Raw genomic sequence first — 21,304 nt, 5'->3', positions numbered from 1 at the left:
ATGGTACAGATAAACAACAATACTCAGATACTTCTTTTTAAAAATATAGCAGGCTGATAACATTCTTGAAATTATGAGAGTATAGTTTTATTTTATTTGACACTTCTTTATTAGTAGTTTTTTCTGTTGTTATTCATGCAGTTTAGTGACTTAAGGCTGGATTCCCACATCAACAATACTGCAATTCTAATGAAATCCTTAGACAAATAATGTATAAAACGTTACATGTGAGGATGAAAATATAAGTAGGGTTGATTGATTTAAATCACAGTACTCAGCTCACTTTTTCAATTAAATCTGTAAAAAGGAAATTGTGGTGTGATATAATCATATTTTATGTTTCGTATTTGTGCGTATTTAATTCCTTATGGTGGTTAGTGTGGGTCGCCAGCACATGTTGGCAAATACCATCTTTAATACAGTGCTTTATCAGCATAGGGAATAGGAGGATGTATTAGGTATTGAATCATATATAGAGCTTAATGTGCACTTACTGCATCCTTATTTTTGTCAAGGTAAAAGCTGTTGTTTCAGGTTTTTTTATTAGATGAGTTTTTGGAGCAATCTATGTCGAAACGTATTTGTCTGCAATTAGAATTTGTAGATACATGGGATTCAGATAAGCATCATAATAAATAAAGAATAAAATGAATAAAGAATAAATAAAGAATAAATAAAGAATAAAAAGATTAAAGATAAAGAAGAACCATTTTAAAGTAGTTACAATTACCTTAAGTATAATAAACACATAAAACCAGGCTTAATTAAGCACTTTTTATATTGAAAATGCACTTAGAAAGATGAAATATTATCTGTAACAAGGAAATTTAAGAAGTTATTTATTCTTAGTTTATTCCTTTTCACAGAATAGGGAAAAAATAGGTTTAAGCTGTTTAAATTCCTGGTAGAGTTTGCAGCTGGAATATAACTAGTCATTAAACTGAAACAGCTCAATAAATGGAAATGAAGAAAATATTCATCTTATTTTTCTGAAAACTGAACAAACTCTGGCTTCAGCTTTTGATTTATTTCTGCCTGATGCTTGATTTGAATTTGCCTTAGTTTAGGCCTCAGCGTGCAAGTGTTATCATTTTCAATGGCTTTGTTTGGAAACTAAATATACAGTTTAAATGTTTAGGAAATGGGAGGAGGTTGTGGGGTTATTTGTGTGATAAACTGGCTTTTACACACCCTGAATCATACCCCAGGATAGCCACGGGGAAAAAAAAAATTAGAAGAGCAGAGGTTTGCAAAACCACTGGCAGATTTACTTTCTGTCTTTTGTTTTTCATTTAAGTGATGAGAGGTTAAGAGGATCACCCAGTAGCATGACGTTTCATAAGTGTTCATTAATTGTGCAGTTAGAGTTGTTGGATTACAAAAGGCTGGAAGAAACAAGTGATTCTTGCATTATAAATGGAATGGCTTTTTTACAGAGATGACATAGCTATATGAATTGTGATAATGTATGATTAAAGGGACAAGCCTGTGCTGTTTAAGAAGTTAATTAGAAGAAACTAATTTTCAAGGAGAAACAAGTGCATCTTTCTAGTTTTCTGTGGGTTTACTGAAGTACTCTGCTGACAGAATTTTACACTGTATTACTTCTCCAGCAATTTTAAGTGTTTTTTGTTCATGCATTAGCCTAATGTCAAAGCAATAAAAGAATCCTGTATCGAAGTTCACATTCAAAATGAAAAATGGTGATCACCTTCTCATGGGTAGAAAATTCAGCTTCTTCCCTGAGTCTGATATTGGTTAAGCACTGGCTGGAGCAGACTGTCATGCTTGAGTGTGAATGGTAATTAGAGTAACTACTGGAGCCATGACCCCTGAAATGAAGATGCTGTTATTACATCTGAATACATCTACGCAGGGCCTTGAACCCACCCTGCTGACACTGCAGCTTTTCCCCTATTCTCATGAGTTTTACAGGCAGAAGCAGCTCCAGCATGGCTCCTAAAAGACCCCTTTTGACCCCCATGGGCACTTTGTCCTTCTCACCGCTCCTCACATTCCCTTGCCTGTGCCTACTCTGGAGGAAGCAGCAATCCTCAGGCTTTCCAGGGAGAAGTCGGTTTGATTTAGCATGAAAGTGCCCAGGGACTTGCTGTGCCTGCGTAGTGGTTCTAAGGTTGAGTTGACCATTGCTTTTTGGAGCATCTCAGAGTGACTGCTCCTTTCCAACTGTGCATTGAGAGGATGGGGATAAAGAGGTGGTAAGCATTGTGATGGGCAAGATTTGGGAGAGTAGGGGTCTTAATAGGATGGTGCAAGGGCAGGTGGTGAGTTGTTTTGAGGTGAGTTGGGGTGAAGGAGGATGGAGGACAAGGGTGGGGGAGGCCAGGGTTGGGAGAGAAGAGGGTGTGAAATGGAAAGATGAGAAAAATTTAGAACTGCAAACAAGGCAATCTTTTCAGCTTTTTGAATTATCCGTTGCCTCTTGGAGCCTGTTGTTCTTTGTGCAAGTCTCGCATGTTCATTCTTTGTTGCATATGGATGGTTTTAGTGCTCATGAACTGCATTTTCTTATTTTTCTTTTATGATATTCTTGGGTTATATGAATTATATTCTTGATTTTACAGATCAGCTTGTGGCTTAAGCAAAGTATCCTCTGGAGGTCTTATTTGCTGTTCTGTGTCTCCTACAAAATAATATGAACTTCTCTTTTTCTTCCAGTGGCTTGTTAGGCTGCCCTGGATAAGGCTTAGCTGAGTGACAAGGGATATCCAACAGTGCCAGGAGTATGTTTTGCAAGGATAGCAAAAGAGGTTGTGATTCACATTTTAAACAGGGCAGGGGTTTACCAAGCTGCTGAAGTCTCAGAGAAGCTTAAGCATTAGTGACCCTCAAGGGATTAAAGAGACTTCAGATTTTAGCAGGCATTTCACTAATGAAATTACAGGTTTATAATTTCATTTTACTTCCAAGTCTAGATTCTAATCAAAGCACATCCTTCCTTTTCATTTTACAGGGGTATGTAGATAGTTCAATTGATGTCATCAATAGCGAGGAAGCATAAACAGCCAAAGGCACAAAATGCTGTGCCTGTGTGGCTTTCACAGAAACAGGGCAGAAACTTTCAGGGATGGAAACAACTCTTCCTTTGTACAAGACAAGGATGGTTGCACTTGTGGCCCTTCTGCTTTAGTCCTAATGTGGCTTTTATACTAAGAGCTGGTCTAAGATAACCTGCTCCTGCATTTTTTACAGACTCCTTATAAAATGTGCATGCAGGCAGTCTAGTCCTGCCACAAGCTGTGAACCTCTGCCTCCATCTACCCTAAATAAGATAGAAAGACATGCTGATTTAGTGAACCCAAGTATAGGTGTTCCTGTATGAGAAGCCCATTCACCGTCACACTGAAGACAAATACTGAAAACACTCTATATCTTTAATATTATTACACATTATATGTCACTTCTCCTTCACTGCATGTTTGTAACAAACTGAAATCATAGTGATGTCTCTCTTCAAGAATAAGCACAGACATTTCTGAGCTAACATGCATCAGCAGTGTGCCAATGAAATGCCGTATAGCAATTTTGGAGGCAAAAAAGTCCATCAAATCTAGATTAGAAATCACCTCACCAGTACCATGAATTTACAAGGAACTGTAAGATATGGAAGTGAGGGAAAGAGGGAAACAAGGAAAGTAAAAGAGAAAACTAAGACAAAGGTGTAGAGAAATAAGAGAATGATGGGAAGACCTGGGGCATTCTTCCTCCTGCCTTTTTTTTCTGGCATGTCTGAAGTTCAGTTGTGTCTATCATGATTCCTTGTCATTCTGAACATGTAATTTTTCCCTGGTTTTTTATATTTCAAGCTTTGCATCAGGGACAAGGTGAATAATTATATGTTTGAGAACGTATAACACAGAATTCTAGAAATACAGTTTGTCCAAATGAATTATAATGGTTCATTTTACACCCCAAGATAGGCATTTTTTACCTTCCCACCTTCTGACTGATTTTTTCGTAATTTTTATTTGACTGACAATACCAAGTAATTTAGGTAAAATAGGAACTCATATAAACTGCTTGCGTTTTATCCAGGTTAAGAGAGTTATTATTTTATGATGACCTCTTCTTGGTCCATCAGTAGAAATATGGTAAATACAGCAACCAAAATATATTCTGTATCAACTGCATATTTTACTGATGCTGCTGACCTTAAGTACTCATGAACCTCACCAGAAGGTACTAGTTTCCATTGTATTTTACACAATATCCCTTAAAGTTACCATGAAACAGAAAAACTTTAAATTAGATTGAATATTAAGCTGGTTTTATTACTGAAATAGTCAGTTTCAGCAATAATAATGTAGTCTTTACTTTAGGAATTTAAAGCGGTGTAATAGCATCCCATAAAGTTGTTGCTAGTGATGAAGTGTTGATTGTGATGGTAGCTGCTGACCTTACTATTTTTTTACTATATAAGTAACATGAAAATTTACTGATTTATTTGACAAATGTGTTGTATTTACTAGTAGGTGCTGATGTTCACTCTTCGCAACCATGAGAAAAATCCAGTAGTCAAAGTAAAATTTCATTCTTCTCCTCATACAACCATTGAAGGGTTTATAAAGAAACAGAATCCATTGTAGTTCTAAGTTATTTTTTGTCTTATTTGACATACTCTTTTCTGCAGGACAATACCTCTCTATTATAACCAGAAGATTGGCTTTCCCATTTATTTAACTTCTATGGTTCTTTCCAAAGACTTATCTGGTGGCTTTAGATGAAGACTGCTTTGGCTGGATTCATTGGGTTCTAAAGGGACCAAAGCAAAAGATGTCCTATCTATATTATGTAAGATTGCTCCTGCCATTATAAAAATACTGTGTCACAACTTTGAGTAGCTGCTCCTAAATGCATAGCTTTGAAAAGGAGAGAAACTAAAATCCAGGGCCGGAAAGAAGCTGTGTTTTGAGACATATGTTTACTCATTTTGGACAGGATAAGGTGGGGTATAACTAAATGACACTAAATGAACAGGATTGTTATGTAAAGGCTCCAAGTCTGATCTCATTAAGGACCACTGGAAGATGGTAATTCTTAGGGAAGTTTTCATCATTGTTGTTCTTGAATATTATACCAGAAGTTTTATACTTAAATTTAAAACCATCTCTCAGCTGAATAAACTGTTGAAATAATTGACACGCCTCTTGTGCAAGAGAGGAGCAACCCTGACAAAAATCAGTGCAGTTCCTGGCTGTAGATTGTAATGGCCCCTTCAAAACATCTGTGGTGCCCTCTGCTCGCTGGGAGGTCCTTACTACAGCAGCCAGCCTTGCTGTTCCTCCCTCACACGCATCCTTGACTCCTCCTTATCCAAGGTGCAGGAAGAGGTGACACAGTGCTGACTTCACTGTTTTGTGCCTCATACACATCTTCAAAAAGATTACTAGGCAAACGACTTCCACTGATTTAAGTAGGACCAAGATTAGGGACAAGTCTATTTTTGATAGCTGTGGAAAAAAGGTGGGGCTGAGGCCTTATTTGCTTTGCCTTTGTAGTCTTACTATGAGAGTTTACCATATCTGCCTGTCTATTCCCTGAGGCTTTTTCCTTCTTCCTTGCTTCAGGAACAAGCAATGGAAATGCTGCATGATCCTGTGCTAGTTCCACGTCATCTCTTACTCAATAGCTGAATAACAGTTGGCTACTGGCTTTGTAGAAGATAGAGGGTACTTAATTCAGTTTTTCCATCTGTTTACCAGTTCCTTCTTCAGAATTCCCCTCGCAGGTAGATTTCTCTGCTTACAAACAGTGCTTGAGAAAAGGAACCTAAGAGATCAATCTGTTGCAAAATGATCCCTGGGAGTAATGAAAATCTTGTGAAAGGTCACCAGGAAAGTGGCAGCAGGGTCACAGAATTAGGCTGCACTGGGAAGAAAAACATTCTTGCTTTGTATGTTGTTTTTTGTGCTGACGATCCCAAAATCTCTAATTTTGCGTATTTGGCTTAATGAAAACTGAGAAATGAGCATACCTCACTTTTTTTACCAGTCAAATTGTAGGTGACCTCAGCACTTTTCTCTGTTGTTGCAGAGGCATAGCAGTAGACAGTTGTGTGCTATTCCCTGATGAGGCTAGTAAGAAAGGACATACATTTCAAGCTGGGTTATAATATTCCTTGCCTGACTGCAAATTCTGAGATCACTGAAGTAAAAAATAGAGCTAAATGTCATGTTATCCCTTGGCTTAATGGAAGATAATTAGCATCGTCGCTGACTTATTGAAGGATGTGGATTTCCTGCTTCAAGCGTAAGAAGTTTCTTTTTAATCTCCAGTAAAAATGGACACCCCTCTCTCTTATTAAGTATTGCCTACAGTATGTAATCCCGTGAACATAATGACTATATTTCTCCTTGTTCATCACATTAACAAATGAGAGAGTCTTAGGCCATTTGCACTGCAGGTCTTGAGCCATGTAGCTTGATAAGCAGTCATGAAGTTCAGAGATTTGTTTGACTTGACTGCTAGTTCACTGGCCCTGCAGTTCTTGTGATAAACGTCACTGAACAGGGGAGTAAAACTGTATAAGAGCAGATGCTCTGCTGCTCTTGTGCTGCTTCAGTGCAAAGAGGGGGAACAATAGTGAAATCTCCTTAGGTGAAGTGCGCTGGATATCGGAGCACTGCAGGGGGTCAGAGGCTGGGTGTAGGTGATGGCTTTCTCTAGCATGCATGGCATGTTAGGTATTCAAGCAGAGTTCTGGGCATCACCACTTGGAAATTGTAGCCTTATTGGTGAGTTCAGCACAGCGACCTGGAGTCACATAAAATCAGCCTTGTGTGGATTCAGGGGAAAGCCATCCTCTCTGGTAATCCGATGATGTGCCTTGCCTCTGCCAGCAGGAGCAGATAATTGGACATAAAACACAGTGGCTTGGCTTCTTGTGTTCTCCACTAGCAGCCTTTAACCAGGGAACTAAAGGGAGAAATTCAGTGTTCAAATGCAAGAACCCTTTATCACCTTCAGTGCTCTCTGTTTGGCTGCCACAGCATCACACCAAGCCTTTCAGTGGAGGGAATGATTTGGCCTCAGGAAATGGAGGTTTATTTTGAAAAGTCTTCTACTGTAATATCTTTCTTCTCTCTGACTGTACCACAGAAGCACTTCATCCTTATCACACAGTAAATAGCTGAGGCTCTCTGATACTATTCTTTTAAAAATCAAAACATTATAGGTACAATGTGATGATTTTCAGATTTTCAAGGTATCCCTCCCACTGGCATTAATTGCCCCCCTGCTTTTCCTGTTGCAAAGCTGTTTGTTCTTTCGATATGCAGAATTTGTTCAGTGCTGTGCTAAATGTTTGTTGCTTTGCAGTAAAAAAAAAAAAGGCTTCAATTTATGCAAATTACATTGAAATTAGTTAAATAATGTGATAACAATCACATTTATGATTGCAATTGCAGGATTTTTGTTTGTTATTTTACAGTTAATATTGTGGAAGTAAAGGGCTTTACAAACTCCTTCCTGATGTCACTGCACTAATACAGGGCTCCCATACCAGCATTTTAAGAATTTGGTAGGGCCACCAAGCCAACGTGATAGAGGGATCACATCTATCCATCATTGCAGTGCCACTTCAGCAGAGCTCCCCCCCATCTCAAAATCTCCTTGTACCTAGCAAATCATCTAGTGTTTTAGTTACTATGTCTTTGGATGGCAGGTTTCATGCCCTTCTTTTTATTTCCTCTTCCTTTCTGCTTCTGACACATTATTATTCTTTCCAGTAACTGTACCAGTCCTCCAAAATCCCATAGTCCCCAAGAGTAATTACAGATATGTTATTATGCAATTGCCTCTGGTAGGTTGGGGCAAGTGCTTTATTTTTATTCAGGTTAGCTACTGAGGAGTATGGTTGACTTTGCCTCCTCAGTAGCGGTGTGACAAGGGAGGAGTATTTCCGACACCTGAGTATTTCTGCTTCTGGCTGGAAGTCAATCCTCTCCTGAATGTGGAGTACCCAATAGCCAAGTGTAGGGTTGCTAGTGGTCACTAGTAGAAGGTATGAGGCCCTCCCCCAAAGATTAAGCATCAAATAGAAAAACCACAAATAGAAATAGAATTCAAATAGAAAAGCATGACTACAGCTGCAGAAGGAGTAAATGAACACAGTTTGATTGTATCTTTGTTTGGCATAGGGTTTGATGACCTACATGCTTGTGCTGATCCTGGAGCTCCTGAACATGGATACAAGACACCCAGTGCAGGTGTTTTCTTTGAAAGTGTGGTAGTCCGGTTCCATTGCCAAGAAGGATACAGGCTTAATGGTACTTCAAAAAGACTTTGTGTGAGACACTTTAATGGCTCTCTGAGCTGGAAACCAAGTGATAAACCTGTGTGCCTACAAGAAGGTAAGTCAGTTTTCTTAAAGCAGTTCACCAGTCTCCGTTCTTCTCACTTGTCCATGTACCATGTCTGTGTGTGTCAGGACAAAATACCCAGGACTGGAGTCCATTTCACTGTATCTTATTTGATACATACTTCAGTTTCCTATCCATCCCATCCATAATTCCTGTTTGTCAGTTAAGTTTGTACTGTGTGTGCACCTGTATGTATTGAAAGGGACATAAAGAAATCTGAAGAAAACAAGATAATGCATTTCTCCTTTTAACTAGTTATAAATTGATGCAGAGATTAAAACCAATGTCCAGTATAAATAAGCTGGTTGTAACTGTTTATTAAAACTGCCTACTTGGTAGTCCTTTCTGCAATATTTTACTTGGAAAATATAATGAATTTCCAGTCCTATTGCTTCTGCTAATCAGGAGTTTTAAACAATTGTATTTTATGACATGTGCATGATTCAAGTAGGAAAATAAAATACACATGGAGTGCAGAAGTTTAAAGTCACAGTAGAAGTTTACTTTGAGATAATTCATTCTACTATGGCATAAACAAATTTACATTTTTTAAATTATAGAATCATAGAATAACGAGGTTGGAAGAGACTCACCATTGAGTCCAACCATTCCTATCAAACACTAAACCATGGCTCTTAGCACCTCGCCCACCTGTGCCTTAAACACCTCCAGGGAAGGTGGCTCAAACACCTCCCCGGGCAGCCTGTTCCAGTGCCCAAAGACCCTTTCTGTGAAAAATTTTTTCCTGATGTCCAGCCTAAATCTCCTCTGGCAGAGCTTGAGGCCATTCCCTCTTGTCCTGTCCCCTGTCACTTGGGAGAAGAGGCCAGCACCCTCCTCTCTACAACCTCCTTTCAGGTAGTTATAGAGAGCAATGAGGTCTCCCCTCAGCCTCCTCTTCTCCAGGCTAAACAACCCCAGCTCTCTCAGCCATTCCTCACAAGGCCTGTTCTCCAGCCCCCTCACCAGCTTTGTTGCTCTTCTCTGGACTCACTTCAGAGCCTCAACATCCTTCTTGTAGAGAGGGGCCCAGAAATGAACACAGTATTTGAGGAGCAGTCTCACCAGTGCTGAGTACAGAGGGAGAATAACCTCCCTGGACCTGCTGGTCACACCGTTTCTGATCCAAGCCAAGATGCCATTGGCCTTCTTGGCCACCTGGGCACACTGCTGGATCATTTTCATACAACTGTCAATCAACACTCCCAGGTCCTTCTCCTCCAGGCAGCTTTCTAGCCACTCTTCCCCTAGTCTGTAGCACTGCATAGGGTTGTTGTGCCCTAAGTGTGGGACCCACCATTTGGCCTTGTTAAATCTCATGCCATTGGTCTCAACCTAGCGGTCCAGCCTGTTCAGATCCCTTTGCAGAGCCTCCCTGTCCTCAAGCAGATCAACACTTTCTCCCAGCTTAATGTCGTCTACGAACTTGCTAAGGGTGAACTCAATGCCTTCATCCAGGCCATTGATAAAGATACAGAACAGGACTGGACCCAGCACTGAGCCCTGGGGAACCCCACTTGTAACTGGCCTCCAGCTGGATTTAACACCATTTAGCACCACTCTCTGGGCCCGGCCATCCAACCAGTTGTCCACTCAGGAGAGTGTGCGCCTTGTTAATATTTGGATTTAAAGTATGTTTAAATTATTTAAATTATATTTAAATTTATTTAAATTAATACTTGGATTTAAATAATTAGGACATCAAGTTACTTTCTTTCTCTTTCTAGAAGTTAAAGACACGATTAATTTGAATATCAGAAGTGTAAACTTGGTCAAAATACATCCAAGCAGCATGAACTGTTTATTTCACCAAGGATATTGAATATAAAATTGTTCTTTTTGTTGATTTACTTTTGGTCAACAAAGCTATTAAAATCAACAGACATGAAAAATGGTAGTTAAATCAAGTGTTTATATTTCAGTGTGGTGACTTCACTGAAGTCCACTTAGCTATTGCCTCATTGTCTTCAAGGTAGAGCTAGATAAATTCTATTTCATGATGCCTTCATCATTTAAAATCATATAAATATATGGACTTCATTCAAAAGTAGTCAAATATTTATGTGGCTCATAAACGCACTTACTACATAGAATTCTTAAGTTGTGAGGTGCCTCATAGCATGCACTGAGATGACAGCTGTTGTGTAGAACATAAAGGCGATGGGGGCCAATACCACTTGGTCGTAACGGTGCTATGGGTCAGCTTCAAAGAAACAACCTGATGACTTTAAATAGAATCTGTATGAAAATCACACCCTCTCCTGTTACGGCCACCTTTCATAAATGCCCTTGTCTCTCATCTCATGGTTATTTAAGAAAAGATACACACAGAGCAACAGCAAACTGTGTCTAAATTGGATAATCAAACTACCAGAAAAACTGTAACGCTTGGAAAATCTATTTTCTTAATGACTGCTGGTAGATTCTATGAATTTTGGTGTGCATCTTTGAATAGTACCTCTGTCATCCACTGCAGTTGTTAAAATGAGCATTAACATGTTTTATTGAATATTCAAAGCTCTTCCCAGGCCTCCCAGTCCAGTGGAAATCTGTGGAAGAAGTTTCTGATCACACTGCCATCAACAGCAAAGCTTCCACTGATTTCAGTGTGATCAACACTCTGAGCCAGGTGTTTTCAAAAAAGGAAGTACTTGGAAGATAAGAATGTGATGGATGATGTGAAAACAGTTGTTCAAGAGAATCATTACTTCACAGCACAAAACACTTAAAAAGGATTGCAAGCTAATGCTTTGATCAGGCAAAGCACTTAAGCTTGAACATAGCTGTAATTATGTGATTAGTCTTCTTAAAGTTTTGTGCTCAAAATTAGACATTCACAAAAACTGAAGACTGAAGAGTAGGACCCTGATTTAGGATTTAGTGAAGCAAGTGCTTAAGTACTTTCCTGATTAACAATGGATATTTAATAATACCTCAGATATTATTAAACCAATCCTAGGTTTTAGCAACAGGAAAAAGAAAATAGATTATGGAATTAATTGTACTTTCAATACACAATATAACCACTGATTCAGAACAAGTACCAAGCTCAGGTTCAGCAGTGATCCATGAGACCAAAGCATTTGCTTAAGTCCTGTTTGGAGTGATCCCTTTATGTATTGGGAGCAGAATGATGAGAGAGGGGCACCAGAGGGAGGTGGGCAGTGAAGGAACGTGGAACATTTGGGGGGCAGTTAAGGAGACATTATAACAGGGCTTGTAGTTCTTAGTTGTTTAATGACATACATAAAAGTCCTCATTGCAGAAATGCTATAATGATATATAAAATGAAAATTGAAATTTGTTGCAGGTACTGGAGAAGTACGAAGTTAATGTTTTAACATTCATCATTAGCTATCACAAGGCAAAATTAACTTTATATTGCATTTACTCATTTCAGGCCGGGGCTGATTGCCATGAGCGCTGTGGTATGCTAAACATGCCTCTCACTACAGTATATGCAAATGTCAGATATTGCCAGCTGAGACTGAACAGTAAAAACACTCAGTACTACAGTTCATTTTAAGTTAATCTCAGAAGTTTGGATTCCACTAAGGGTGGTTACATATAATTTTATGTCTTTAAATTATGTACATTTAATGCAGTTACTTGTCAACTAGAACAATCTCTAATCATAAATGGATGCTATTTACTGAAGGAAGCAAAGCAACCTATTTCAGATTGTAATTGATTTTAAAACTGAAACATTTGCCTGGAGCTCTTCATCCAATCAATTTGATTTTATAGGTCTGTCATTTCTCGTTAAGAGGCAGGGGATGTTAAGTGTCAGTATGAGAATGAAGTTGCATGACTAGGTGCCCAATAAATGCCCTGTCAAATATCTGTGTGCTTAGACTTATTTGATCTACAGCATGTTGTGACTGTAACTTCCATCAATTCTAATACAGTTATGCGCATAAATACCAAAGCTCTAAGGTAGGAATTTTGTATTTACTGTTTAATAGCAATATGTCATGTTGTTCACACTTTAGTTTAATCTTCTCCCACTGTGATAATGTGGCTGCAACGACTGTTGCCCTACTTGGAAAAAATGCTACCTCTTCCCTCTGAGACTGTATCTATATTTACAGTCTATGTGGGTCTGGCAACCAAGCAAAGAGCTCTACCATTCCGTCCCAGTGCTTCTGCAGACAAATGCCATGAAGACGTCCTCAGTGCCTCATTCTCCCACTGACAGGGATGATAAACCTGCAGTAAAAGCAGTGGATTAGAGCATAGTTTGGCTAGAGTTTTCCTATATGACAGTTAGAACTTATTTGTCTTTGCCTTTGTCCCTGGTTCTTTGAGTTGACTGAAATATTTTTATTTCTCCCTCTCTTATCCATTTTGCCCAATGTTTGCTGATTCTTAAGCCTGGTTACAAGCACTATATGGTGTTTGTAACCTGTGCTTATACAATTGCCACGGATCGTAGGCAAAGTGTCTGTGCTCTGTCATAATACAGGCAAAGACAATAAAAAGTGTTATTTAACATGCACTGTAATACTGTGTTTACCAGCTACAGAATGACCCACAGTACTATGGATTAAACACTTGTGAGAAACGAGACATTATTGATCTTCAATGTTTGCTTTGAAGAGGACAGGGTGCAAAGGAGCTGTTGCTTCCTTCAACACATTCTTCATTATGTTCCTTCCATCACTCCTCCCTCTCCTCTCCAGCCTGTTAACATTGTGGTTAGATGTAGTCAAGGCTAATTCAGAGACCACTCCACAGTGAGATGCATAGCATCCAGCCTGTTAACATTGTGGTTAGATGTAGTCAAGGCTAATTCAGAGACCACTCCACAGTGAGATTCATAGCAGCACTGGTCCTCTACATTTGAGTTCACATACAGACTAGAAAACGAAACAGTGGCAGAGTGGGGGCCAGCACACTCTTCTTCAATTGCACATACTGTTACAGTGTTAGAAAAGTCTCTGACATGGCCAATGCCAAGTAGTACTCCCCAGGTAATTCCTACAAGCACCTTCTGGATTAGCATGGACCAGGGACAATTTTTGGAGGGTTAAGGGTTCACCTACAATAGGTGCAAGCCATGTCAAACCAGCTGGTACCCATGGATGTTGTGGTTGTCTCCACAGTGTCCAAGTTATGACTTCCTTCTGAGTTGCCTTTATACTTCAGGTGCTCTTGGGAGGAGGGAGGGTGGTCCTCCTTCCCCGCAGATTGGTAGAAACATTACTGAGAGATGATGCATGGTTTTCCCATAAACTATAGCACTATGACTACAGTGTTTAACAAATTTTATTCTTCAGACTAGTCTTTCTATGATGGGGGACACACTTGGTTTGCTAAAACCAGGAACACCTAACAAAGCTGCATCTTCATGAAAATTAGGTCAAGATGAAGCCCTTGCACCTAGCAGGCTGTCAACCCTGCCGGCTGCAGCCCACTTCAAGCCTCTGCAAGATAAGAAATGTGTTCCTAACTGGGATGTTCTTTTGGCTAACCCATTTTAATATTCACATGGGAGATATAAGCAAGTCACGTAAAACTGCCAGAAAGGAACGTAAATCATAGCCATTGCTATTTGATGCTGGTTAAAGACCACATATTTCCTTAAATGGTTTAGCATCTTCTATGGATTTATTGAAGAGTACTTAGAATAAATCAGGTTATTTTCTAGGACAGGACATTTTAAAACCCAGTCACTTATTCTCAGCTTTTCCAAGCAGAATTTGTGCCAGCTAATCCAGTTGTTTGCAGAGAGGTGGCTACTGCAACTTATGCCTGACTAAGTGCTAAGCAATACAAATGCAGCCAGGGGGAAAGCATTTGCTCACAAGGCATCACGAAAAAGAGCTGTAATACTGAGGTCTATTGGTCTCGCACTTAGCTGGGGCTTGTAATTAGCGTGTTATCAAAGTCAACCAGCATGTTGCAGGTGAAGGATGGTACCATAAGCAATTTATCACTGTTCCCTGCCAACATCTAGCCGATTAAAATGGGTTGAACTACAGCTGTTTTTTGGAATAATGGGGGTGAAGTTGCTGTAATAGGTCATTGTTACAGAATCGATTTTCCCCCCTTCGAAAGACAAATGTCATATTTTACTACAGTGTATCTTTTTATTTGTATAGCAACAGAACGCTGTTATGCCAAGAAAGTGAGATGTTCCATTGACATTATCTTCTGGAATTCAGCTCTGACCCCCTCCTGCATGGCTGCAGGGCAGCCCCATCTATCTCATCCCATCCTCAGAGGTGCCCAAGGCAGCTTCTTTGTGACAGCATTCAAGGCTTAGCGCCAGGTATTTTCGATGTGGCATCCTCTGCTGACTTGCCAGAGCGAGACAATATTGTTCAGTCTTTGAAGTTAGTGCCTGCACCCTCATCACAGTGCATTTTATATCCTTCTGTCAGAGTATACATCCTCCCAAACATGGGCATTTATAAATTAATAAATTCTAATAAAGCTTCTTGCAGCAGGTTCTCAGCCCACGTGGCAGGCTGCCAGCCCCTTCTGTTGCAGGCAGCCAAGGAGCTTATAGTAACAAGAGACATGGGGGAAATTTTGACTCATAATGTATCCACGACCCATAATAAAAGTCAGCTAAGTACAATGTGTTTTGGAAAACATCTCTCTGATGGGAATGCACAAAGGAAAATATGTTTTGTCTGGGGAAGCAACACTCTTCAACTTCATATTAGTGAAATTCAGTGTTGGAGTCTCAGAATAATAGATACTCTAGTTTGCCTAAATAGATAAATACATTATGAAATACATTTGCTCATAGCAGTTTGTGTGCTATGCTAAATGACAGTTTACCTTGCTTCTAGTTGTGCTTTTAAGCAAACAAGCAAGCTGTTGCTATTGCTTTACCTTGTGCGTGCTCTCAATTAATGACTAAATACAAATTTAGAGCTACCTCTTCTTCTTCAGCAAGAATAACCCATGAAAATGGCAGAAAATTTCTCTTTTATGCAAGCCTCAAGGGACTTCTGAAACTTGTCTTATTTTTTAATAAATATTGCATTCCTAAATTAAGATAATTGTCTCTTGTGGTAGAAATGTTGGAAAAAATCAGAGCATAAAACAGCTTATAATATTTTTACTTTCTTGCATTTATTTGAAACAGTTGGTGGATTTTGATGCCTGGAAACTTTTATTGTCATCCATGTCATGGATTGCCTGCTGGCAGACAAGCAGATAATTTTGATTGTATTTTCCCAGTATTTAATCTTTTGCTATCTTCTGTTTAGTCTTGCTTTGCATTTATGAGGAGGATGAACTTTGAATCACCTGGACTATTCCTTCATATCCTCTAGGCTTGTCTCTTAATTATTCAGTTTTAGCACGGGGTTTTTTACCCTGCCTCACCTGTTCCTTCCACCTTCCACGACACCTTTCACTTTTTAGTCTTCTAGATTATATTTTGTATTGTGGTGTCTTTGGCACTGTTCTATACAGTGAGATATGAGACTGTTCAATAAATGTATCACAGACAGGTAGTAGAGCCCACGCCCGTGTATCACTTGAGGTTTGCAGTCATTTCCCTTGTTTAGAGTCTTCTACAAGTACTTAAGCTATCACTCAGGGCCTTAAAAATCCTGCCTCCTTAAAGGCATATGAATTCAGGCACATAATATTATCTGATTTGAAACAATCAGAGAGATTCTAGTGAGGACTGTTTTTGTGTAATGGAGCTGGATAAACCCTTGTGAATGTACCTGATTTTCATTTGTGTCTCTGCTAAAACTGCAGTTTTTCTGTGTTCCTCATACCATATCTGTATTTTATCTTTCCTTCCGTCCTGTCCTTAGTGCTGTCAAAGAGTCTGCCTTTGCATGAGACCTAGTGATAGTCTGACTGTGTGGTGTAATTTGCATACATGATGAATGGATGGGCAAAATTAAAAATGGTCTTCCTAAACACTCTTAATTTTGTTTGTTTAAAACAGTCTGGGGGAATGATACATTACTGCAGCATATCAGAATCTATTACAGTGTTATAGACTTTCTAATGGATGGTTAACTAGGGAAAGGGCATAGTTACTGAAATGCATGTATTTTCCAAACACTTTAAGCAGAGCACTACATTAACTGATAACTTTTGCTTAGGAGCTTGATTACTGAATAGCTAGCTATGTTTTTTTAATGAAGTTACTTTTTTTTTCTTCATGAAGTCACAGATTGCCTTGTTCCACATGTTGAAGATGCAGAGATTCATAACAAGACATACAGGGCTGGCGATAAGTTAATAATCAGCTGTCATGAAGGATTCCAGATCCGTTATCCTGACTTAGACAACACGGTTTCAATATGTCAAGACGATGGAACATGGGATAATCTGCCCATTTGTCAAGGTTTAGTACATCAGCACGTCCTCTTTATAGCTCATGCACCTTGTCATAGTTTGCCAATATTTTTTCTAGAGTTGTAAGGATATCAGTGATCTGATAAGTTCCACTGTACAGTATTTGAACAGTTCTGCTGTTAAGATTTTTTAATTTCTTTTGCACGTTGCCCACTACAGGAAAGATGATGCCACTTTCTAGGCATACCATGCTTAAAATATCGTATTAAATATTGCTTTTTGTTTGCTAGTCTAAAATCTGACACAGATACATTGCATTTAAAAAAACTAGGGTTAAATCAGTCAGAATTTCAGCAACAGATCTGATGGGCAACAGCCATTTTTGCATCAGTTAATTTCTGGAAAGATTTATGCTTCCAACTGCAATTTGCCTTTCTTTGCCTTGTGCAGTAGGCAGGTGTAGAGGACAGAAGCTGGAACTTGTTCTTCTATCAGAGTTTTCAGCAGAGTTGTTGATCAGGTTCAGACTCCATTAAAGCTGTAGGTATTGACTAAAAATTCAAGGTGTCCACAGGAACGATTTTGGCCAGAAAAGCCATTAGCTGTAGAACTAGTAGTAACATGGGATCCCAGCTTTGCTTAGACTGAGATAAATGGCTGAAGATGAGCCAGATTTAGTGAACTGAAATTCAGTAACCCTGGGCTGCTATTCCCTTTGCATTTCTAACACACATGTTTTAGTACCATTGACTTGGTTTTCACTAGTTCACATCTTGGTAAACAAGCCTGACCAGATGAACAAGCACCAAGAAATTTTAGCTGTCTGTGCTAAGGAGAAGACTAGATTAGTATTAACTTTCCTCAAGCCTATCCTTGTCTCCTAAAGTTGATAGTTCTCTGTAGCAATGTAATTACACCATCACATCAATTTGCAGAGTTGAGGCAGGCAGGGAAATTGGGACACTTCTTAGCAGTGACAGTGGCAGGGTGAGACGTGAAAGTCAGGGCTTGGTGTTTCTGCTGTAAAGTGGTGACATTGATGGGCACCAGAGTCCAAAGTAAACAGGAGCTTATTTGTATGGGTCTCCATGGCTGGGATTCTCAGTCTGGGGCACACCAAACTGTCTCAAGGTCTTATTGTAGGCTATGGTACAGACATGTAGAAATTTAGACACATTACAGGGCTAGCTCAGTGTATCTGAAGAGGGCCAACAGAAAAGAGGAGCTTTCCCAAGCCCATAAAAAAGTGGCCAATAGTTTCAGGGTATCGTATTAGCAATGGCATCATGTGTGGCAGTATGGAGTATACAGCCCATTTTTGAAAGTGAGTGCAGCTCACATCTAATTAAGGTAGATTAAGACTTTTGCAGTTAGGTGAGATATTCAAAAGATTAATTTGCAGGTACTATATTTGCCAAAGATCCAGGTGCGTGTTTTGTCACAGCCAGCATTAACTGGCAAAGTACCCCTTGGCTTGCTACTTTCTTCTGTTGCTGTATTTATGCTATGAAACACAATCAACTACTGCTACTCAGCCTTTGCTATTAACTAATTTTCAAAATAAAAGCAGTGCTAATAGAAGTTAAGAAATCAATTGCACAAGAGCCAAGTGGTGAAGCTACCACACAAGCAGAAAACAGGCAATTCAGATTCAAGTACCTGCCATATTTTGCTAAATTCCTCAAAACTATTCCAGAGTTGTCTCCAGAATTTTCTTTTTGCTGTGTCAAGCACTAATAATATCAAAGGCACTTGTCTCTTTGCACGAGGTAGGCTGTCAATTACTCTCCTGTGGCCCTTTGATTATAACAGGCAAGGGAGTCTTGTGACACTAAGGTGCCTTTTTTTCTAGCAAAGCAGTGGGAAAGGATTGTAGACCATAAAAGAATCCAACCTCAAACTATCTTTGCCACAAGATAATAAAGATAGTTACTGATCTGGGATGATGTGAACTACTTAACAAAAAAAATGTCAAAAATAAGTTTTCAAGCAGCTTGAGGTGTTTGGAGGCCTCGAGGTTTTCACAAACACATAGCTGTCATACAAATTCAAGTAAATCTCTGTCCTGCATTACAAGGAACCCAATAAGCATTGAAATTCTGAGCCAGCAGAACAAAATTTTCACTGATACAGTTCAGAAACGAGAATGCTTGGTCTTCCTTGGGCAGTTTGTGCTCTTTCATTCTGTTGCACCGAAGAGTGTTTGTATTGTCCTGCTCAGTGGGCTGCTCAGTTTGCAGGAACTAGTGTGCTATGTGCAGGCAATACTTGATCAGAGGTATATCAATAGCCCATAAATAGGATGCGTGAAGCTATCTGAGCGCGGAGATAACCAGCTAGTAAAATAGCTATCAAAACCATTGCTCTGGTAGTACAGTGTGCTGTAAAAAGCTTTCAGGATTTTTCTGTCATTTTCTTTTGGTTTCATCCCTCTCCCTTAAATGACCACTGCAAGGTAATAACCACTTGAAGTGCTGCTGAGACCTTTGCTTTTAGATGCCAGCATTTTACAAGAAATTCTCAGACTGATTTTTGTTTCTTCCTCAGGCTTAACATTGAACATCCTTAACAAATCCATAGTAATGGCAGGAGATCTATTTATGGATTGCCATAATGCAGCTCCCATTAGTCTCATAACTTTATAATATTATTTTCCATTCTCTGATTACTATATAACATTATTTTTCATTCCTGGATTACTAATCATCTTTTGTCCGTATTACTGCAAATTTAAAAATCAGCTGTATTAAGGATTACTGAGAGGGTCATTTCTAAGGCCATGAGGAATTATTCATATTTTTTGGGTGCAAACTCTTATCTAAATACCAGCTCAAAACATATGCTTGAATGTATGTGAATGACATGTTGTAAAATCATGTCATCTATTAAATTCACTGCTCTTTCTTGCACCTAATATTTTTGGTGACCGTTAAACTGTCACAGCTCAGTACTATCCATGGTACAAATCCCTCAGATGTAATTCCAGTAGTAGAACGTAGTCTCTGACTACATTTACAGTTTCTGGTGATAACAGGCACGTTAACGTTTTCATAACCTCTTCTGAGACCTTGTTCAGTGATTATCATAGGGCTGCTCATAGGAAGTCACATCTGGCTAGACTTTCTCAGACTGGAATTTCAAAATCATTAATTCCGTCTCCAGATCTTTTATGATTGTGTGCATTTTGTCATAAGAGCAGTTTTAATATTAAAGATCATTTACTTGCCTGACAGTTTTAGGAGGAGGAATAAACCTCATGGTTTATATAAATGACAACCTTTATTTATTAAAAATTCTACCTCAAAAAGAAATTGCCATCTGCTGAACCAGTGAATGTTTGTGAAACAAAATGCTGTCATTTTCAGTAAACCTTTCCTGGATGTGCTGAGAGTGAATCCCACGCTAGAACAGTGTGTGGGCTAAACAATGAAAGGTTTTGAAATAGGATAATGAGGCATATGTATCTGAAGGAGATCATGCAGGCATGCCATTCATAGTAGACAAGATGAAAAATACCTCAGTCCTCAATTTAGGAATTATAACTAAGATGTGTGAAGACAATTAAGATAAGCACCTTGTAATAAAATATACCTCCCTCTTAATTTGCAGGTTGCCTGAGGCCATTGGTTCTTCCTCATAGTTACATTACTATATCTGAGTCCTCCTTCCCTGTAGGAACAGTGGTGTATTATCAATGCTTTCCTGGATATAAACTAGAAGGGGCAGAGTTCCTTGAGTGCATGTATAACCTTATCTGGTCAGATAGCCCACCTAGGTGCCTTGATGTGGAAGGTAAATGTCTTATTGTTTGTTTATCTTTCAATTTTGTAAAATCAGTATGCTCTATATTATTTGTAACTCAGGGCTATAACTGCAGTTGTGTTACATGTAATATTTCTGCAGTCCATGCAGAGTTTATCTGGGTTTTGTTGTATGCAGCCTATTGTGGTTCACTTCACCATTAGGCCTTGATGTTCCCTAACAAAAGTTTGCTCTCTTGGTGTCCGAAGTGCAACAGGAGAAGCTCTTAATACTGATTGCTTTGTCCTTAAAGTATAAATTCTTTGCTGCTTTTCTAATAAAAATACTTAGGAGATTACAGAATTCACATTTGTGTGCAGATGGTCTACGTTTCTACAGATACAAATGGATTTCCAGGATAAACTAAAAAATACCCCATAGAAACCCTTAGTTTGGACTGTGTGAGTTGCAAAGATTATTCAGTGCTGCACACTTTAATTTTTATTGTCTCTCATAGTAGTTAACCTTAAAGAAGATTTGCAACCAAAGTGACTAACCTAATTTATTGATCGGGAACATAAAAGCTATGATCACTCAGTGTGAAACAGAGGTAAATCTTACCAAGCCAAAAAGAATAATCAATGACTATAGCTGCAGCTCTGGAATGGAGGATGTTGTAGTGCATTTATATTTGCATCCCATACATTTAAAACAGACACCAAATGGATCGTTCCATTCACTGTCAAAACCTCGTGAACTACCTCCCTCCATCTTCATACTGCATCTTGAATGAAACATCCTTTGAAGTCATCAGAATCCAAATACACCTCCGGTATTTCATTCCCCTAAAAGGACTATGTTTTTGCTCTATTCCAAGCCTGCAAGGAAACTATCTATATGTA

General features: G+C 39.0%; 1 protein-coding gene across 3 annotated transcripts in view; it reads left to right on the top strand.

The window, feature by feature from the left end:
• The window catches only part of SUSD4 (sushi domain containing 4), a 74,585-nt gene that overhangs the window by 34,943 nt on the left and 18,338 nt on the right, over positions 1-21,304 (top strand). For 2 of the 3 annotated variants that reach the window (XM_069852677.1, XM_069852678.1), the window contains 3 exons: positions 8,160-8,372; positions 16,531-16,710; positions 20,271-20,453. In XM_069852677.1, the coding sequence (XP_069708778.1) occupies positions 8,160-8,372; positions 16,531-16,710; positions 20,271-20,453 (576 nt within the window). The remainder of the gene's footprint in view (positions 1-8,159; positions 8,373-16,530; positions 16,711-20,270; positions 20,454-21,304) is intronic. The other variant, XM_069852680.1, reaches the window with a different exon arrangement.

Source organism: Phaenicophaeus curvirostris, chromosome 2 (genome assembly GCF_032191515.1).
Source record: "Phaenicophaeus curvirostris isolate KB17595 chromosome 2, BPBGC_Pcur_1.0, whole genome shotgun sequence".
Lineage (NCBI taxonomy): Eukaryota > Metazoa > Chordata > Aves > Cuculiformes > Cuculidae > Phaenicophaeus > Phaenicophaeus curvirostris.
This window is presented reverse-complemented; position numbering and strand designations above follow the sequence as displayed.